The sequence below is a fragment of the Podarcis erhardii genome, assembly GCF_964252035.2.
Source record: "Podarcis erhardii genome assembly, chromosome: 1".
Classification (NCBI taxonomy): domain Eukaryota; kingdom Metazoa; phylum Chordata; class Lepidosauria; order Squamata; family Lacertidae; genus Podarcis; species Podarcis erhardii.
The window spans coordinates 35,334,747-35,355,108 of record NC_138497.1 but is presented as its reverse complement, the minus strand read 5'-3'; the positions used below and the strand labels follow the sequence as shown (position 1 = coordinate 35,355,108).

The window sequence follows — 20,362 nt, the reverse complement described above, 5'->3', positions numbered from 1 at the left end:
TTCCGGGTCACATGGCCAGCGTGACAAGCTGCATCTGGCGAGCCAGCGCAGCAAATGGAACGCCGTTTACCTTCCCGCTGGTAAGCGGTCCCTATTTATCTATTTGCACCCAGGGGTGCTTTCAAACTGCTAGGTTGGCAGGCTCTGGGACCGAACGACGGGAGCGCACCCCGCCGCGGGGATTCGAACCGCCGACCATGCGATCGGCAAGTCCTAGGTTTTACCCACAGCACCACCCGTGTCCCTGGCAGTTAGTTTACTTTGGTGCAAAAAGAGACAACTTACTTGATGGGGTGCTATCCACATCGAGCTTGGCCTGTCTTTAGTAGGGGTAAAATACCTTAGCAGTTTTTGACTGCTACATATATAAATTGGTGACAGGCATTGTGCTCAAATTAATGCTTAGCTCCAGTTATAATATAATTATGTCTTAACAGTAGAAAATTCTAATTAAGATGATCTGTTTGCCAAGGAAAAGTTTAGTATATCAGCGAATCTATTTATCAGGAGTGAGTGGTTTTCCCACTGATTGGAGCCTGAATTATGAGGGGAGCATCACAGATGCAGGCTGCATTGGGCAAAGAACACAAGCACACATTTAAATCATGTATATCTTTCTTTTAACTGATGTAATTGTGAAATATGTTCTTTTTGCATTCATAATTAGGGAGTGGAACAGATGGTGAAGGCTTAGTTTAAAATAATCTGTCATTAAAATAGCCTAGCCTACTGGTAATCCTTCATTCTAACTGGAGTTTAGGTCAGAGTAACAGGATTTTTTTGTAGTGTTGACATATAGTGGAAGGAATTAGGGACTTCATGGATACTGTGTAACATATGAGGATGTTCCTTAGAAGGACACCGTAGTAAAATTTCAAGGTATTTTCCTCCTTATAATCCAAAAAAACCCTCAAAAATTGCAAGGACAAAATTTCCTTGGCAACATGACCCTTCAACACACTACGATAAACACTGAAGCCCCGATCCAGAGACCTTCACTGCAGTGGGCAAGGGTGCTGGGAATTTTAGCTCTATAAGGTGCAAAAGACAGTTCCTAAGATTATCTGAGGAAAACATGTGGTTTGAAAGTGTGGTGTGTACTTCACCCCAGAAGCATTAGTCACATGCAAAAGATTATTATGGAACACTATGTACACTTTTAGAAAGGGAATAGGAAAACTGTTTTCAGGACCTAAACATGGTGGAAGATTTAGGGTAGACAAAAGGAAGTACAGTGGTACCTTGGGTAACATACGCTTCAGGTTACATATGCTTCAGGTTACAGACTCCACTAACCCAGAAATAGTGTTTCAGGTTAAGAACTTTGCTTCAGGATGAGAACAGAAATCGTGTTCTGGCGGCGTGGCGTGGCAGCAGCAGCAAGAGGCCCCATTAGCTAAAAAGTGGTGCTTCAGGTTAAGAACAGTTTCAGGTTAGGAACGGACCTCCGGAACGAATTAAGTACTTAACCCAAGGTACCACTGTACCTCTACACATGACAGATGGTTAAACTCTTAAATTCATTACCACAGGATGTGGGGATGGCTATAAACTCAGACAGCTTTGAAAGGGAATTAGAGATAAGGCTGTCAGTAGCTGTAGTCAAGCTACATTCTCTGGAATCAGAATGCTAGTCTGTGAGGAACAACAGCGGCAATAAAGCTATTGTGGCCATATCCTGACTGAGGACTTCCCATAGGCCAGGAATGGGAACTTGTGGCCTGCCAGATATTGTTGAACTCCAGTTCCTATCAGCTCCAGCCAGCATAGCCAGTGGTCAGGGGTGATGGGAATTGCAGGCCAGCAACATATGTTCACGTGTTCTCTACTCCCGTCATAGGCATCTGGTTGACCAGTGTTGGTGACAGGATGCTGGGCTAGGTGGACCTTATGTTCTTACAGATGCAGGTACTTCACCATATCTTCAAGATCGAAAGCATCTTTCCTCGACTGTCTAATAGGTATCAAAGGGGGTGTAGCTGAGAAGTTGGTTAATAGTTCATCAGCATATTAGTGCTCTGTACAGACGTGCTCAAGGTGACATGCAAAAGACAAAAAGAAAGAGCGGGCCATGCCAAAATAAATTGAAACACTAGAACCTCTGGAACCTCCGTGGTAGAGCAACAAGCACGGCCAATAGCATTTTACACATCTGCCTTGCACATTATTCTAATTCACATAACATAAATTATAATTACTACCATCATTATTTAGATATGCCACAGCTTCTCTTTACATCTGAAAATAATTTGCCTCTTGTCGACCATATAGACTTACTGAGATCTGACAAGGAAAATCTCCCATCATTGCTGTCTGACTCGCTTAGAGCTGTTTTCAGGAATAAGAAAACTGTCCCTGTTAATCAGATACTTGCATGCCTTAAAAGCATCAATTTTAGTAGTGTTTCCTCTCAGATTCCCCCCCCCCTCAAACTGCTTTAGAAAAAAAAAAAAAATCAGCATGGTATTATGATAAATCTTCTTGAGGAGGGGCACGCATTAACATTTGTGTCGGTACTTTTTCATCTTAATCCAACCTTGTTTAATAATCAGAAAATTCTACATAGTGGGTAAGAAGATGTAATTAACTCTTTGACCCCAGAATCTTAATTGGCGCCTGTTGAAAACAGTGGGGCAGTTTGAAAAAAAGTAGCCTGTGGTGATTGAAACAGCATAATGCATAATGGTTTTCTCAAATCAAAATAAGAAAGTGCAGGGGGAACTCAGCTTTAATCACATGTTGTACATAGTTGGTAGGTGGAAGAGATCACAAAATAGGCCTCCCCCACCCCCAAACTGTAATGTTCAAACTTTGCCTATAAGAAATCCACACTTTCTGTCTTCAGAAATTTGTGCTGGAGAGTTATAGCCCCACACCTTTCTAGTAAAGGGTGGTCCTTAACATCATTGTAGATGACTAAAGTATAATTTACATCTTGATGAGACTAGCTCATAATAACAGGGCACTATGTAAATCCTTAGCATTACTCACAGCTTCTGCTACTGCTAAAGGTAGAAATGATCAATGATCATACAACAAATATTACAATTTTGTTTCTTTTTTAAAAATGGCATCTGTACTGAGCTGTGTATAAGATATTGACTCAGTGGTAAAATGCACAGCATATAATGCTCTAATGAAAAACTCAATGGGCTATATTTCCCCCCCTCAAGAAGGTATACTTCAAACATGTTGGGTGTTGGATATCCAGGATTTAAACAAATTTAGCAGCGTTGCCTCTTTTTTGCTCATATTGTTTTTTAGCCTGTCCGTCCCCACTTTCTGTGTTTTCCTATGCTGAGTTATGCTATCCAAGAAAATTCAGTGGCTCACTGATGAAGAGGGTCCATTGTAATAAGAGATTCAATGGATTCAATGGTCTGAAGCTGTATCAGTGAAGGGGAGGTTATAAATATATTTAATAAATAAATAAATGAGCATTATTATGCCCACAGCTGTAGTATCAGGAATGGCAGCCTTCTCAGAGGGATAGCCATGTTAGTTTGTTGCAGCAAATCTTGCACGGTGGTCCTCACTTCAAAATGACCAAATAGTGCAAAGATTAATACTATAATTCCATGGTGGCCTGTCCAACTGGGGTGTAAATGGCTCCTATAATTAGCAATGGATGAGTTCAGAATTGGCCACTGATAATTTAACTGTTCTTACCACTATGATGTCAAGGTTTGGAGAATCCAGCACTTGCAGAAGTATCTCAGGTACTATGGAAGATTCTCCTAAGTTCAAGGTAAACCTCTTCCAAAAATTATTTTCAGTGTACAAGTACTTTGTTCATTTTTGTACATCTGGTGTATCGCCATAGTTTTGCTCCCTGTTAAAGCCCAATATAATCCATTTCTTTGTGGGTTCGCATGCTGGCTCCCCACCCCCCATTCTCCCTCTTCTGGACGATCTTTCATATTTTTTTTCTTAGCACCTGGTGATATGCTTCTTTAATGGCTTTCTTACTGTGTTTTAGTTCTTTACAAAGTGAAAACACATTTATTTATTGCATTTTTGGAACTAAGATCTTCTTGGCAAAGTGTTGTGATGAAGTATTGCCCCATTTCCTACTCAGCAACGGAAGAGAGGAGAACCATAGATACCAATGGACAAAATACAGACATTTCAGAATTGTCTTTTAAAGGTGTAGCACATTATAAAGACCTGCTGCTCTGCAACCTTCTTAATTTCAGCCACAGTTACCTGGGAACTCCACAGAAATGGAACACACTAATAGTTGATAGGATTAAGTTTACACAATAGCAGTGCTTGATAGATTGCTCTCTAAATCTGGAAAAGTTTTGAGTGTGTCTTTAACAAACTTTAAAGTTGACCCAAATGTCACTTGAAATTGCTCACCAGTAATTGATATTAGCATTCAAGGTTCCTGTGGTAATCATCTGAAAAGAAATTATGATAATTTTCAAAATAAACTACTTGCATGGCAAAAATATTTTTGTTTGACTAAAATCTATGTAGATTTACATTTTTATTAATTCATAAATATAAATTGAAGATCCTTTCTTTAATATGACAACTTTACTGTTTGTTTTCCAATAAGTGGCTCATTCTGTTTCTGCCTCTTACATCAAAGAACTCTGAATACTTGCCAAAACGAGTTTCTTTTCATCATTGTGTTAGAAATTATTCAGGAAGCAAAGGAATAAAAACATTAAAACACACAGAGACTTATTGGTTCTGAAACAGAGTGAGATTACAGAAGACATTGTTTTCTCTAAGCACACACCAGTTGTTATTGTGTTATGATCACAACTGGAGCTGATCTGATCATAGATGGAATAAAATGACATCCTTTGAAATAAATCACTGCTCTTTTTCTCTGCTCCATCTGCATCAGGTGTGGCTGCTCAATTCATAGACCATTGTAATGGCGGGCTGGATAAGAAGCCAATAAACAGACTGAATTCTGGCCAAATGAAGGCCCCATGTGTGAGTGGTTCCTGGGTCCAGGGTATAGGTCAGTTGCCTGTTCTCATGGGGGTTGCACTCACTCTGAAGGGGTACTCTTGGATCCAGCTATGTCTCTTGAGTCCCATGTGGCCTCAGTGACTAAAAATGCCTTTGACCAGTCTTGGCTGATACCCAAGCTACAGCTGTCCATGGACCCAGATAACTTAGACACAGTGGCCAGGAATGGTCAAGATTGGACAAATCTTTCTGGGCCCTCACTTTAGGTTGGTAAAAAGCTGCAGCTGGTGCAAAATATAGTTGCTAGTTTGCTAGGTGGAACATTCTATCACCAGCATGGAACAGCCCTGTTAAAAGTATTGTTTTGTTGTTGTTGTTGTTTAGTCGTTTAGTCATGTCCGACTCTTCGTGACCCCATGGACCAGAGCATGCCAGGCACTTCTGTCTTCCACTGCCTCCCGCAGTTTAGTCAAACTCGTGCTGGTAGCTTCAAGAACACTGTCCAACCATCTCGTCCTCTGTCGTCCCCTTCTCCTTGTGCCCTCCATCTTTCCCAACATCAGGGTCTTTTCCAGGGAGTCTTCTTTTCTCATGAGGTGGCCAAAGTATTGGAGTCTCAGCTTCACGATCTGTCCTTCCAGTGAGCACTCAGGGCTGATTTCCTTCAGAATGGAGAGGTTTGATCTTCTTGCAGTCCACGGGACTCTCAAGAGTCTCCTCCAGCACCATAATTCAAAAGCATCAATTCTTCTGCGATCAGCTGCCAATAAAGCCTTGAACAATTGGGCACTGGGTTACCTGAGAGGCTGCCTTCTCTCATCCAGACCTGCCTGGTCACCAAAGGTCACATGTTCAATCCATCTCAATGAAGGAAGCATCCTTTTGCATTTATGGATCCGCCCACCCTTCACTGAAATAAATGAGACATGGGGGTGTCCTCATTGATACTCATTGACCTGGAGTTTTGGATATCTGATGATGATGTCATCAGTATGTTGATAATGCAGGGCTCTGTTTCTTCTTTGCGCTATAAGCAGGCATGGTGGTTGGTGTGCTAAACTCATGTCTGACCTCATTAATGGGCTTGATGCAGGTCACCAAACTGAAGCTCATTTCAGACAAAATAGAGACACTCTTAGAAGGCAGTTCTCTTATCCAGATGGGTGTGGTGTGACCTGTTGCTGATGGGAGACACACAACATGAAGAAGCAGGTGTGCAATTTGGGGATGCTCCTGAGTGGCCAGCACTGTTTGCCAATTTGTTTTTGAGTGCTGGTTTTGACCTAAATAGCCATGCATGTCTTGTGACCCCAGTACCTTAAGGACCACTTTTTCTCATATGAACACACATGGAACCTGAGATCAATATCTGAGACCCTGTGTGCCCCAACCAAAACGATGGGCCTTTTCTGTGGCAACCCTCCAGTTGTGGAATGCTTTCCTGAGGGAGGCTTGCCTGATGCCAACTTATCATCTTTCTGGCACCATTTTTATTCTCCCAGAAGTGGACATAATTAGTGGTCTGTTTTTGATATTTTTAAAAATAGTATTCATCCTTATGCGGGCTGGTTCATTATTTTTATATTGTTGGCTGACTTTTTAGAATTGACACTTTTAGTATATTTACTTTGATTTATCATATTTGTGTGTGTGTGTGTGTGTGTGTGTGTTCTAAATCACTTTGGGGCTCTTTCTGTGTGAAGTGATTCATAGATTGATTATATTGAATCGAAAGTCCCTGGATCAATCCCTGGTGTCTCCAGGCTGGGCTGGAAAAAGCTCCTTTCTGAAACCCCAGAGAATTGTTGTCAGTCAAAGTAGACAATACTGAAATAGATGGACCAGTGGTCTGACTCAGTACAAAGGAGCTTCCTGTGTTCCTATAGAACATGGAAGGCTTGATCAGTGTAGAAAAACAGAGAGGAAAAATAAATTCACTGAACTAACAAAGATCAGTAATATTCATTCTTTTAAAAACTTGGACTTAATAAGGTGCCCAAAATATATCCTGCATTTTTAAATTTATTGCCTATCAATTAATGAGAAAATAAATTGTGTAGACAAATTATCTATTATCAAATGGATGGTATGCAGGGTGTTTTTTGTGTGCTGCATTTACCTTACTTTCAAGGCAGCTGAGGGGTTTTGTGGCGTGTCTCTTCTTTCATTCTATAAATCACCTCTCCGGTGGTCAACATTCACAGCCTTCCCAAAACCCCATGACATCCTCATTTGGGCTTTCCTGTACATTTGGGAAGCTGAGGAGGCTGTCTACTGTGTACTTGATAGCCAGTCATGGTTATTTCTTTAAAGTGAAGCAAATTTATTTTTAAAGCTTTTTCTAAAAGGCCTTCCTTTAAAAGCAGGATCTTCCCATGGACATCTGGTTGACCACTGTGAGAACAAGGTGGGCCTAGGACCTGATCCAGCAGGACTATTCTTCTATCTTGAGGTCACTTGGTAGCCAGACTTCTGACTACCTGCACTTGAAATTAAAGCCCAGGGGTAGGCTGCATAAGGTAACTTTTCCCATGGGCTTTTTTCAGTTCAGGAAGTACAGGCAGCTAGGGAGGCTGCAGAGGCCTGGAGGGATGTTTAATGGGAACACACACACACACACACACACACACACTACCTATGGCTACCTCACAACAATAAGGTAAGTTCAATACTGCACCAACCAAAATTATAAAGAAATTTTGAAATGTGTTGCAGATGAGACGGAAAAATTGAATCTGCTTTCACTGGAGAAGAAAACATTTGGATATTGGATATTGCCACAGCACTACCTGGAATTAATCCCATGTGGTAACATGGGGAGCCACTTTTAATGTTTTGTTTTATGTGTCCATCTTTCCATATCCTCTCTTTCATCTATTAACGGTCTTCTCCCTCTTCTTTTTTGTAACTCACAAAATGGTGATGGCACATTATAGTTGCTCTGAAAACTTTTTAAGTAGTTGCATTACTCGGTTGTGAGTAGCACATTAATGAAACAGGCAGCTGAGAATATGGTACTTCGGGTTAAGAACTTAATTCGTTCTGGATGTCTGTTCTTAACCTGAAACTGTTCTTAACCTAAGGTACCACTTTAGCTAATGGGGCCTGCTGTGCCGCTGCTGCACGATTTCTGTTCTCATCTGAAGCAAAGTTCTTAACCGGAGGTACTATTTCTGGGTTAGCGGAGTCTGTAACCTGAAGCGTATGTAACCCAAGGTACCACTGTATATATACTTGGTTCCTGAATGAAATGAACTCACTTGGGGCCATCTGTCCTCCCTGCTACCACGCAATTCACATCACCCTGCAAATTTTCCAGATTATTGCTACTGCAGCATTGGAGAGAACTCACTGCAGGGTATCCACTAAGCCTAAAACACTTCCAGGTGTCAGGTCCCTGAGAAACGGGGTTACAAAGGCTTTTTAGCAGCAATGCAAATATGTGCAACAATGTCCCATGTGCCAGGATCCCTGGGAAGTGTAGTTCCCAGAGCTCCTAATGTCCCTGGTAAGAATGCAAGGAGCCCTGGAACCAGGGCCTTTTTCAGCTGGAACTCACTGGAACTCAGTTCTGACATCTCTCAGGTCGACACCATGGTCATTTTAAGAGAACAAGGGAGGCTTTCATGGTGAGTTCTGGCTCATACTTTTCTAGAAAAATAGCATTGCCTGCAACCCTAGCACCTGAGATACTGTTGGGGTAGCATTCTCGGCTCTGTTGTGAAGCCTCTCCATAGGAACCTTGCTGCCCTTTGTTGTTAGTGCTGGCCAGTACTTATTTCCCCCCTTAAAAAACGTTTAGGGGTAGGTACTCTCATTCTCCTAAAGTAAAGGTAAAGGGACCCCTGACCATTAGGTCCAATCGTGACCGACTCTGGGGTTGCGGTGCTCATCTCACTTCATTGGCCGAGGGAGCCGGCATACAGCTTCCGGGTCATGTGGCCAACATGACGAAGCCGCTTCTGGTGAACCAGAGCAGCACACAGAAACACTGTTTACCTTCCCGCTGGAGTGGTACCTATTTATCTACTTGCACTTTGACGTGCTTTCGAACTGCTAGGTTGGCAGGAGCAGGGACCGAGCAGCAGGAGCTCACCCCATCATGGGGATTCAAACTGCGAACCTTCTGATCGGCAAGTCCTAGGCTCTGTGGTTTAACCCACAGCGCTACCCGCGTCCCACTCATATTGAAATACGGTGGTACCTCTGGATGCGAACGGGATCCGTTCCGGAGCCCCATTCACATCATGAGCAGAACGCAACCCGTGTCTGCACGTGTGCGGGTCACGATTCGCCGTGCATATGTGTGATGTCATTTTGAGCGTCTGCGCATGCGCGAGCAGTGAAACCCGGAAGTATCCCATTCCGTTACTTTCGGGTCGTCGCGGGATGCAACGTGAAAAGATTTAACCTGAAGCGTCTTTAACCCGAGGTATGACTGTACTGCCCCTCAGTGAGGCCAAACTTGGCTTCACAAAATGTTTAGGAGTATGCGTCCCCCCAGAAAAAAAGCACTGGTGCTGGCTATATTTTGTGGGAAACGCCGGATTGGTGGAAAGCAACTTGCAGTGTTGAACAACAACAACAACTTTTTATTTATATCCTGCCCAGCCGAGGCCAGGCTCAGAGTGGCTAACATCATAAAAACAACACAATAAACATAAAAACAGACATCAATTAATTAAAATACAGGCTCAGGTGCTCCTGGAAAGCAATACAGAGGCTGCACCATAGAATTGGAAGGAATAGAGTTGGAAGGGATCCCAAGGGTAATCTAGTCCAACCCTCTGCAGTGCAGTAATCACACTAAAGGATCTGTGACAGATGGCCATCTTTTTAAAAACCTCAAGTGAAAAGGACTTCCGGGTTAGCGCCATCGACTAATGGCGGATTCCCTCCGAGCTCCGGAGGGAATCGGCTCCGCAGGATCGGGTCTCGTCTGCGCCGGCGACGCGGGGACCCTTAAAAATCACAGGCGCTGATGCCTGTGAGCGTGGTGACTCGGCGGGCACCATTTGCGCCCCCCCCCAACTGCGAAGGAGCCTTTTTAAAGGCTCTGGAACGGGGACGGGGTACGGCGTGGTGCTGTGAGTAGATTGCTCCTTCTGCGGAGCGAAGCCGCATGCCATTGTCGGAGAAGTGCTGACTTTTTCCTTGGAACATTTGGACTTAAATATAAGAACCCGTGAGTAATTATGGAATTTGGAATTTAAAGAAATTTTCGCTGAATTAGGAACGAGCGGGGAAGGGTTAAAAAGGAAGTCGCCCCCCCCCCCTTGTAAATATTTTAAAGCAAAGAGCTTGCTATTTAAGGTCGAGAGAATTTTTTTCTTTTTTTAAAAAAAAGCTTTTAACCTTCGTGGCTTGACACTACAGAACATTACCAGAGGATAAACGTAATGTTGGGAGCCAAAGTTCCCCCCCCCCGAACCCGGGGGCGTCCCGCGAGAGAGCCTGTTGAGGAAGTATTGAAGAATTTGACAGCTGTCAAATTAGCTGTCAAAAGGAAAGGAAAAAGGGAACTTAGTCTTTGTTGCATCTGCTGGCTATATTTGTTGCAATTTCTTGAAAATAAGGGAGAGTTGATACAAACTAACTTGTTTACTGGATTTAAACTGAAAGACATTAAAGAACCAAAATCCCCCTTGTGGGGGGTAGGGACATTACAAGAATGGCTGAAGGAAGTAAAAATCAGACTAAACTCAATAAAATACTGGTTCTCCTGGGAAAGTTACAAGACCAGACCGATGTTTTGACTACAAGCGTGAACACTCTGGTCTTGGCAGTAAATAACATTGCTGAAACTGATAGGGAGTTGAAGCAAGAAGTTTACACAAATGAACAACAAGAGAAATCTGAGAGCCATGAGAATATGGAAGAGACACACGTTGTTTTTGAAGAAAAGGAAGGAGGAGTGGTAACTTTGCAGATGTTAAGGGAGAGTTACAAGTCGGGGCCTGACATGCAGACAACAAAGGAGAATAAAAATTCGAGGTGGAAAGTCTGGACTGAGCTGGAAATTGCAAATCTGAGAGTGGAGCACCTCATCAGCATTAATTTTAAACATGGCGGGTCAATTGGAAAAAATATGGATCTTGTTGGGTCAGAGCCCCTCCGAGCCTTGGGGCTTAACCTAAAGGACTATCCAAGAGGCCGGCAGAGAGGAACTGAGGGTGACTTGAGAGCCTCAGACGTGAGATCTCCAGGCTAAACAGTATTGACTGATGAACACTTATTGGGGACCAAAACCGGGAAAGGGGGGGGTGGAGTTGGGTAATCCAAAGGGTACATAATTATTAATTACTTTGTTTTAATTTGTTTTGTTATTTGCATGGAGGTTGGGAAGCCATGGAAGGGAAATATTGACCGACTTTAAGAAATATGTTAAAGAATAAGAAATGACGCATAAGATGTTTAAGACTAGATAAGTCAAAATTGGTTTTTAGAATGGTTAAAATGAAATGAAAATAAGGTATGCAAAAGTAATTTAATGGAAGAAAGAGGAAAGGTAAAATTACAGTATGTAAAAATTATTAAGTGAAGGTTGAGAAATAGGTAATAAGGATTTGCGGGATTAATAACTTGAATTGGAATACAAGAAGGGGAGGAGTGAGGAGGTCTGAGAAAGAAGTTATATGAAAATAAGCAATTGAAATTTCATTTGTTTTTAATTGTCTTTTTTAAAGTTTTTTGTATTTTTGTTATTTTTTCTTTTTTTCCTGTGTTTATGTATATTATTGAAAAGCCAATAAATATTCATTAAAAAATAAAAATAAAAACCTCAAGTGAAAAGAGGCCACGACCTTCTAAGGCGGAACATGCATCAGTGTTCCTAATCATTTAGTTAAGTCCACAATAGGTCCCAAACTTTGCATTGGGTTCCGGAATGGATTCCGCCCCCGCCCCCTGATTCTGTATTTAGGAGAGTCTTCACCTAAATTGTATGGATAACAAACTATCACTTTAAGACAAATGCAGTAAATAATAAAATTAAGTATATTTCTGATGAATATATATCCACAAGTATAGATTCAATGTGCTGTGCTGTGGTGTTTCAGTTAGAAATAAGTCCTTAGAAATAAGTGCCAGAATATAATTTATAAACGTACAAGCTGACATTGAAGAGATTAAATTCACAAGATTTCTATGGTCTCCAGGTGTGAACATATTTGACAGTAATCTGTTGATTGGTTTTGTTTATGCTCACACAAAAATGTGTGTGGGTGAATTTGTGAATGAAGAGGAGGCCCGTAATCCTCTGTTAATTAGCAGATTTCTGCAATCCACAGTGTTCTTCTCATCTCCATTTTTCTGCAAGGAAACTCCTTTCATTTCTGCACTGAACAGAAATAAAGTGTTAAGAATGGCAATGTATGTTAATTTCAATATTTCCATAATGAGAATAGAGTGAATGTGTAATGCCTGTCCTTTATCTGTTAGTGAAATATATCCCCATATAACAAACTTCTCACTTTTTTTCTTATTTTGCAGTCACTGGATGGATTTGTATTTGCACTAAATCAAGAGGGGAAATTTTTGTACATTTCGGAAACCGTCTCCATCTATCTAGGCCTATCCCAAGTAAGTAGACCATTTAATGGCACAAGTTCCACTCCTGTGCTCAGTAATCTATTTGGTAACATTTCGCATGTTATTGAATTTATACTTTAATGACTGTGTTTTATCCACCCTAGAAAATCATTGAGAAATGTGAGTTGGTATAGAATGTTCAAATGGATTAAAAAAAATAAAAAATCCCCAGCTTGAAAAAAACTTTTTCTGTCCACTAAGGATCATTATTAATTTATTGAGAACAAATGAAGTTTCTTTTCTCAATTGTTTTGAACTTTAAACCTCAGTACCTGGTAGGAAAGGGACACACTAATAGTACTTCCCTTGTGTCCTATTACTGGATGTTTATGGAGTACCCTGCATTATCCAGGGAGCTGACACAATGACAGGGAGTCATTTGGAGTCAAGAAATGCTGAAAGAGACCATTAAAATGACTCGCAGGGAGGGTTTCAACAAGGACACATTCTGCTGCTTCCGCACATGTTCCGTAAATCTGCAGAGGACATTTTTTCATATAGCACTTGTAGTTTAATTATTGTTGTTCCATTACTGACATATTTTGAAATCTAAGATTATAGGGGAATAGAAGTATTACTTTTGGTTTTATTTCGAATGGCTGAGCTCTCAGTAGCATTTGCTACATAGTATACCGGAACCATCCTGATACGATTCTGGGAGACTCTGGGAGACTTCTCGAACAATGAGTTGCAAAGTAGGATGCTATGCCTCTTGTTTAGCTACCCTTGAGGAACTCCACAGTTGTGCTAATGCTTGTGTCTTACTGTTTGGAATTGGGCACCCATCTTGCATTTCTTGCCGTGGTTGTTAGGAGACCCCTTCTCAGGACTAGAACTTTTTAATAACTTCGTTATTTCGTTGCACCTAAACTAATCTGAAAGTGGTAACCTGAACTAATGAAAAGGGATAGCCAAATAATTGGTGTGGCAGGGAAAAAAAGATTCAAATAGTGTTTGAGACAATGGAATTGCAAGCATTAACTCCTAAAAGAAAATGGTGGTATCTATGTAGTACACATTAATTATGTGTTTATACTAGTTATATGGAAGTTCTGTCAAACAAAACAAGAGAACTGGGGGGGGGGGGAATGAGGGTTTGTTAATTCAGTATTGGTATTGAATTTTCCTGAAGTCCTCAGTTTTGTAATGAATTAAAATCTCTTCTTTGGCCTGTTTATAAACCAACATCAGAAGTTTCATATTTCGTAACAAAACCACATGGTTGTTAATGCACTTTTTAAATGAAAAACCACACAGGATTGTAATGTTTATTATTGTCTTGTGTTCATATTAACGTGTTTTATGCATGGTGTCTAACAAAGTTTAATAAACCAGCAAAGAAGAAGGATGAATAATTAGTTTAAACAGGTAAATGCTAATTAGGGAACTCCTGAAAGGCATCCATTATACACTAGCTTAAAACAAATTTTACAGCCCTGGTTAGTGGAGTAATCCAAATTCTGTCAAGGCAACTGCATTTTCTGTAATTGAGATGTGTATGTTTGCTTTGCATAACAGATGGCTCTGTATGCTTAGACTGATAGCTAGGAAAATAATAATTGCATTATTCCAGCCAAAAGAATATTAGCTCTTGGGTTGGGGCCATTTCAGGCAGTCCTCCTGCCAGCACAGCATATGCACATATATGGATTCGATTTTCAAGGAAATTGATGCATCTGGAATAGTGTGGCCATCTGAAATATCATCTGTTCAAGGAAAAAGTTGGCTTTAACCCTGTCCTAGTCCTTGTTAAAGCATTCTTCTATGCTCCGCAGCAGCAGCAGCAGTCGTCAGACATTATTAGGCTACATACAGACTTCTTCATTCAGCGTCTAGACTTAAGGGATAGGTTTCTGATTTTCTGATTATAAATAGTAAGTCTGAACATCGCATACTGCAAGCATGCAAAAAGAAACACCTCTTTGTTATTAATCAGTGCATTAGTCAAAAATATACGATTGCAAAAAGATTGTGCCCATTATTACTGCTAGATCAAGTGAAATTGGCTTGCTGAGCTCAAATACTTTGGCTGAGGAAGTGAAAAGCAAAACACAGTGTACTCATAAAGTGCTGTAAACCAATATAATGTTTTCTAAGGGCACGTCCATAGGTGACCATTTCAGAGTGTTACAAAAGCATATTAGCTTTTGTGAAACAGTCCTGCAATCCCTAATCCAAAGGCAATAACATGATATTCAATTCAGATGTAAGAAATGTGTCTTCTGCAGTGGGGAATAGTCATCATCCTCCCAGGTCCATTCTTCAAAAAGTTTAGAGGATGTACACACCAGCATGCTGTACACAGACTGCCAAAGCAGAATAACTGAAGCTCATTGCTCTTAACACAGAATTTCAAAGCTTCTTCTCCTTAGCCACACCTGCAGCTAAAATTGGCCGCTGAGATATGAAAACTCGATGCTGAAAGGGTTTATATCTATTCTCGAGACCAGTCAGTAAACTGGTGTTAGGATCGCAGCATGGAATCAGCTAGGGAATGAGGGGTAGAATTAATTTTCTCCTTTTATTGCAATTCCCCCGCACCCTTTGGTCCCTCAAGTACCCTCCCCCTAGTGTATCTGGGAATAATTTAACTAAGAGTAAAAAAAAAGGGGGGGGAATACAAAAAAAATATTGATGGCCTATCATTAAATATGTCACAGATACTAGCCAGCAGGTGCCCATGAGATTTGCACAACTGCATTCCAAGCAACAGAGTGCAATCATACTGCTAACTGCAGGAAATAATTTTATTCTCCCAGCAGTATAGTGTGCTTACTACATACTTGGTGAATAAGTAAATGTTCCTGGGGTGGACTATTTTTTTGAGGTAGGATCTTCAGTCTGGTGCAACAAATGAGTGGCGGCAGATGAGCTCCTCCAGCTCGCATTTGGATTGGCGCTGAAATAAGCCCCAAACCAGAAAATAGCTACCGGTAACTTATTTCCAATCCTATGTAAATGTGCCCCTTTGTCTTGTTCTCAAGCATAACCTTCCTCCTTCACTCCCACTGCATTGACCAGGGTGAAGCAGCAGTATAGCTCTGGCAGCAAACTGTGACAGCTCGCTGGGAGAATGAAGGAAGAGAGGAGGTCTCCCCCAACTTTGTAGCACCCTGGTCAGTGAAGTGGGAGGAAAGTAGAGGCAGCGGCTTGGTAGTGTGGGTTGGGTAGAAGGGGATTATTTTCTAGTTTGGATTAAAATCTGAGCCAGAAACGAATGCCGGAATCATAATTCTCACCACTTACTTGAGTAAGCAATACAAATATCTGAGAGACTTACTTCAGAGCCCACGAATATGAGTCCTGCCAACCTAGCAGTTCGAAAGCACGTCAAAGTGCAAGTAGATAAATAGGTACCGCTCCGGCAGGAAGGTAAACATCATTTCCATGCGCTGCTCTGGTTCACCAGAAGCGGCTTAGTCATACTGGCCACATGACCCAGAAGCTGTATGCCGGCTCCCTCAGCCAATAAAGCGAGATGAGCACCGCAACCCCAGAGTCGTCCGGGACTGGACCTAACGGTCAGGGATACCTTTACCTTTACCTTTTAACATAGCTCTATAAATGAGCAACAGATGCACATTTATTGTGCTGTAATATACTAGCAATTGCGCCAGGCGTTTGGAAAGGGGCAGTCAATACCAGAAATGGCATCCTCAGGAGTCAGCTGTTCTTGTTGCCACAACCCCCTTGTACATTTCATCTGAGGTTATGTTGAAGGAGATTGTGTTCCCTCAGCATTGTGTTGGTTCATGTGCAGTATTTTATATTAGAATATTATCCTGCAGATAAAAATCTGTCAAGATGCTTCTGTTTAAAAAAAAGAGTTTGGAAGAGAAAAGTGGGTGAAAATATTTCAGATAAATAAATGTTATAGATACTTTCTAGTTCTGTAAACCAAAGGGAGATGCTCCCTTTTCCTCTGAGGCCAAAGATTACCAATCCAAGTAGTCTTTTCAGCAGTCTTAGGAAAGCTATGATATGTTACAGATTCATCACTAAGGGTAGCAAAATAGAAACTGCAATCATCCACACTAAATTAAGCATTCAGAAGCTTTATTTACCACAAAGAGCAGCAGCAGAAATAGCTATGCAAACAATTCTCCCTCTAGAAAGGAAATGCTAATGTTTCACTTTGGTGATCTCGAAATTGTTCAAAGCATGGAAGTCATTGTAGTAGGTTGTTGTGTTATTGAATTCTAGTTTGTGATAAAGGTGCCAAGATCAAGCATTAATAGGATATATACACATGAAATGTCTTGCCTCCAATTCTTTATGTTCTCCCCATTGCTATCAGATAAACATTGTTGGGTTCGTGCCATGAGCTGGCAGAGGTTGTGTTTGTGTTGAATAAACCTTGTGACACTTTGAGAGTTTACACATTCAGTAATGTTGGATTTGAGAATGATGCATAAGATTTATTTTTATTTTTTTAGTGCCTAGTGTATATTTGATTATAATCTCCGTAGATTTGGTTTTGTTGCTCAGCTAGTGATTAGATAGTATGTCTGCTTTCAGACCTGGAGCCATTTACTTGCTGCGGCAGAGGAAAGGGTTAACATTTCTGTCATGCGACTGGAAGCACAGGCTTTAAAAAACGGATGTGATGTGCATGAGCAATTTGAAAGAAATCTTACCAAAATATTCATTTTGGGGATGTATGAGTAAGTGTAGGAATGTTGATCACAGAATTGATTGTGTTGAAATTGGTGAATGTTGATCGGTTTTCCTCACATCATAATATAAACGTATTGCAAATAGGTACCAGTACATTTTTGGGACAATGTCTGCTCAAACATATTCTCTAACACCATCACTGCCTGCCCTACAACATCTGCCACCTAAGTCAGCTCAGAAAATAGCTCCACCCCACCCAAAAAGAGAGAGACTGATTGAAATGAACTAATTTCCAATTAGTGTTCTCCTTTGGCTAACTCTTGTTTGACTCCTTCAGTTCAAGAAGACCTAATTCAAAAATTATCTTTTTTGCTCATTACTGTCCTTGGGAGAATTTTGGTGCTCTAATTTGGTATCTTTCATGCATCTGTTTGTCTATATCTACTCAATGTTTCATACTCTTTATGTGTTTACTTCAGGGGTCGGCAAGGTTTACCTCGCCTGGGCCGGTTCCCTCCAGCAGAGATCCCTCTGTGGGCCTGATTACGCAAGCGCATCAGCACCTGCGATTTCCTGCATCTGCGCATGCACAGATGCGATTTCCAGCGCTGCGGAGGCGAGTCCCTGCATCGTGCTTTGCCGGTTTAGCGCAGTGTGAGGGGACTCACCGAGTGGACGGCTCAGTTCAGGGGCAGCTCGGGGGTCAGTTAAACGACCCCCGTTGGCCGCTTGTGGCCCATGGGCCTTAGGTTGCCTACCCCTGGTTTACTTCTTTCTGTACAGAGCCGGCCCTACCATTAGGTAGAGTGAGAGAGTTGACTTAGGTGGCAGATGTTGTAGGGCAGGCAGTGATGGTGAAGTGGTAGAGAACAGAGCTTTGTGTGCTACATAACTTGCCCTGCAGTCTCTAAGCTAGCTAGCTGCACACAGGTGAAAGATGCTGTTTCACCACAAGTAAAATTAAACTATCACCACTGTCTTGTCCTCAGGCACCAAATTTCTTGTCCCTGTCTATGTATGTCACTTTGTGAGGGCTTGGCCCTGGAAAGTAACAAATAACTGAAGTAAATAAATAAAACCGTTACCATTGTGAGGATCAGGAGCCAAGTAAAGCATGCTGCCAGAGGAAACATGGCAAAGGAATCAAAGTCTTTGGTGAAACTTCTGCAACGTCTTTGGAACAAGTTGTAGATACACAGGAAGCATGAACTGCTGTGGGGTATATATTTGAGAAACACCCTGCAGTAAAACTGCTGCACTCAATTCAAAGACAGGAGCATAGGAAGCTGTCTTTTTCTGAGTCAGCCAGTTGGTTGAGCTGGTTTTCCATGGTTTCAGCCAGTCTTTCTCAACTCTTATCTGGGAATACTGGGGTTTGGATCTTGGACCTTTAGCACAAAAAGGCTGTGCTCCATTTAAGCTACAGTCTTTCCCCCACATTTTCCTAGAGAATCTTTAAAAAGTTGCAGTCATGGACATAAGCCTTATGTTTCCCCCCGCCACACCAGCTGAAAGGTCTCCTATATACTATATGTCGGTCAGCTAGCCTGCTGCTAGCGCAAGGCTAGAGACCTTCCTTCTGTCTTCTTCTGTTCTGTATCTAACTTTGCATCTCTCCCTCCTGATCACATCCCAAACAATCTTGATCTCCCTGTTGTGTTGTGTTTTTGAAATGCTGGCAGCCTTTTGTTTTGGCAAGCCTCCATGGGAAAGCTCAACTGCCTGGAGTGCTGATCAAGAGCATCTCTCTCTCTCTCTCTCTCTCTCTCTCTCTCTCTCTCTCTCTCTCTCATATGCACTTCTGTCTTATATACTTGGTGTATGGATAGTACCCAAAAACAAAGTCCTATGAAATTAAACACGATATATATTCAAAAGAATAATTACCGAGGACATTCAACTGCAATGCCATTTATTCTACAGAACATCATCCCACTTCTAAAGTGATTTGATCTGTTAACTTGGACCAAAATGCTAACACCATTTTCTTTTAAATTAATGTGGCTGTGCTGAAGTAGGTGAATTTCAGAACAAAGGGTTTAAAGTGCTCCAGCTATGTTTCCCCCCAAAACATCCATATTTCAACATAGCAATGTTGCATAAATGTCAAGAAATGTAGTTGCCACTGAGCAGATTAACAGGTAAGAGCTTATTGACATGGGGATGCATCCAGGGAAGCACACCTAGAAATCTGATCACCTTAAGATTCTTGCTTCCAGTCACCCTCCCAGAATGAAATCGGATATGGTACGCGGAAGTACCTTCTGGCCCTCCAAGGGACCTTCTGGATCACCATCAAGATTTTAGAGCTTGCTACTGTCTCAGAGTTCCAGATTATAAACAAAGATTTTAAAGATGTTTTAGCTACACCTGCTATCCACAACCAAAACCTTCAAGACTATTTCAGTGGTACCTCGGGTTAAGAACTTAATTCATTCCGGAGGTCCGTTCTTAACCTGAAACTGTTCTTAACCTGAGGTACCACTTTAGCTGTGGGGCCTTCCGCTCCTGCCACGCCGCCACCACGCTTGCCCTCATCCAATCCTATATAGCCTCCAGGCATTGATTCAGGTCTACTAGGGTTGCCATATGTTCGGGAATTCCCGGACATGTGGGGGTCCTACATGCCCATCTGGGGGGAATTTTACATTTTAAAGAAAATGTCCTGGATCTGGGGGTTTTTTTTAAAGATGTGTGGGCAGCTCTGGCACAGGCTACCAGGGCTCAGGCGTGGGCGGTTTGGGCTCTACAGTGGCCCTAAGAAAGCTAAACAACTTTTTGTGTCCAGATTTTTACTTCCTGAAATATGGCAACCCTAACATAGGCCAAAGGAAAACCACAGGGCAATGGATATCTTGCGTAACTTTTGTTGCCTATATTGGTTAACATATTCACATCCTGGGTTATAGAGTGGTGAACATATGGCTTTGCTTGTGGTTGCTGTCTCACTTTTGACTCACTTCAACTTGTCCGTCACACTCCCTAAATATGTAGAAAGGTGACTTATTCCCAGCCCTGTGTACAGAGGCCCATTGGCATGAAATCAGCCTCCTGCTCTAGCTCTGGACTTCATGCCTCAAGCAGGAGCAGGCACTAGATGGCTTATAAGGCCCTTCCGGCACTATAGAGACTCTGAGAAAAACATTTGATTATAATTAACAAAATGTGTCAGCAGAATTTCAATGTTTGGATAGCTTTTAGAAAAGGGGAATGTGTCAGAATA

General features: G+C 41.7%; 1 protein-coding gene across 11 annotated transcripts in view; it reads left to right on the top strand.

Annotated features, from left to right (window-relative positions):
• NPAS3 (neuronal PAS domain protein 3) overlaps positions 1-20,362 on the top strand; it is a 628,833-nt gene that overhangs the window by 403,758 nt on the left and 204,713 nt on the right. For all 11 annotated transcript variants that reach the window (XM_081859318.1, XM_081859317.1, XM_081859314.1 and 8 more), the window contains one exon: positions 12,424-12,513. In XM_081859318.1, the coding sequence (XP_081715444.1) occupies positions 12,424-12,513 (90 nt within the window). The remainder of the gene's footprint in view (positions 1-12,423; positions 12,514-20,362) is intronic.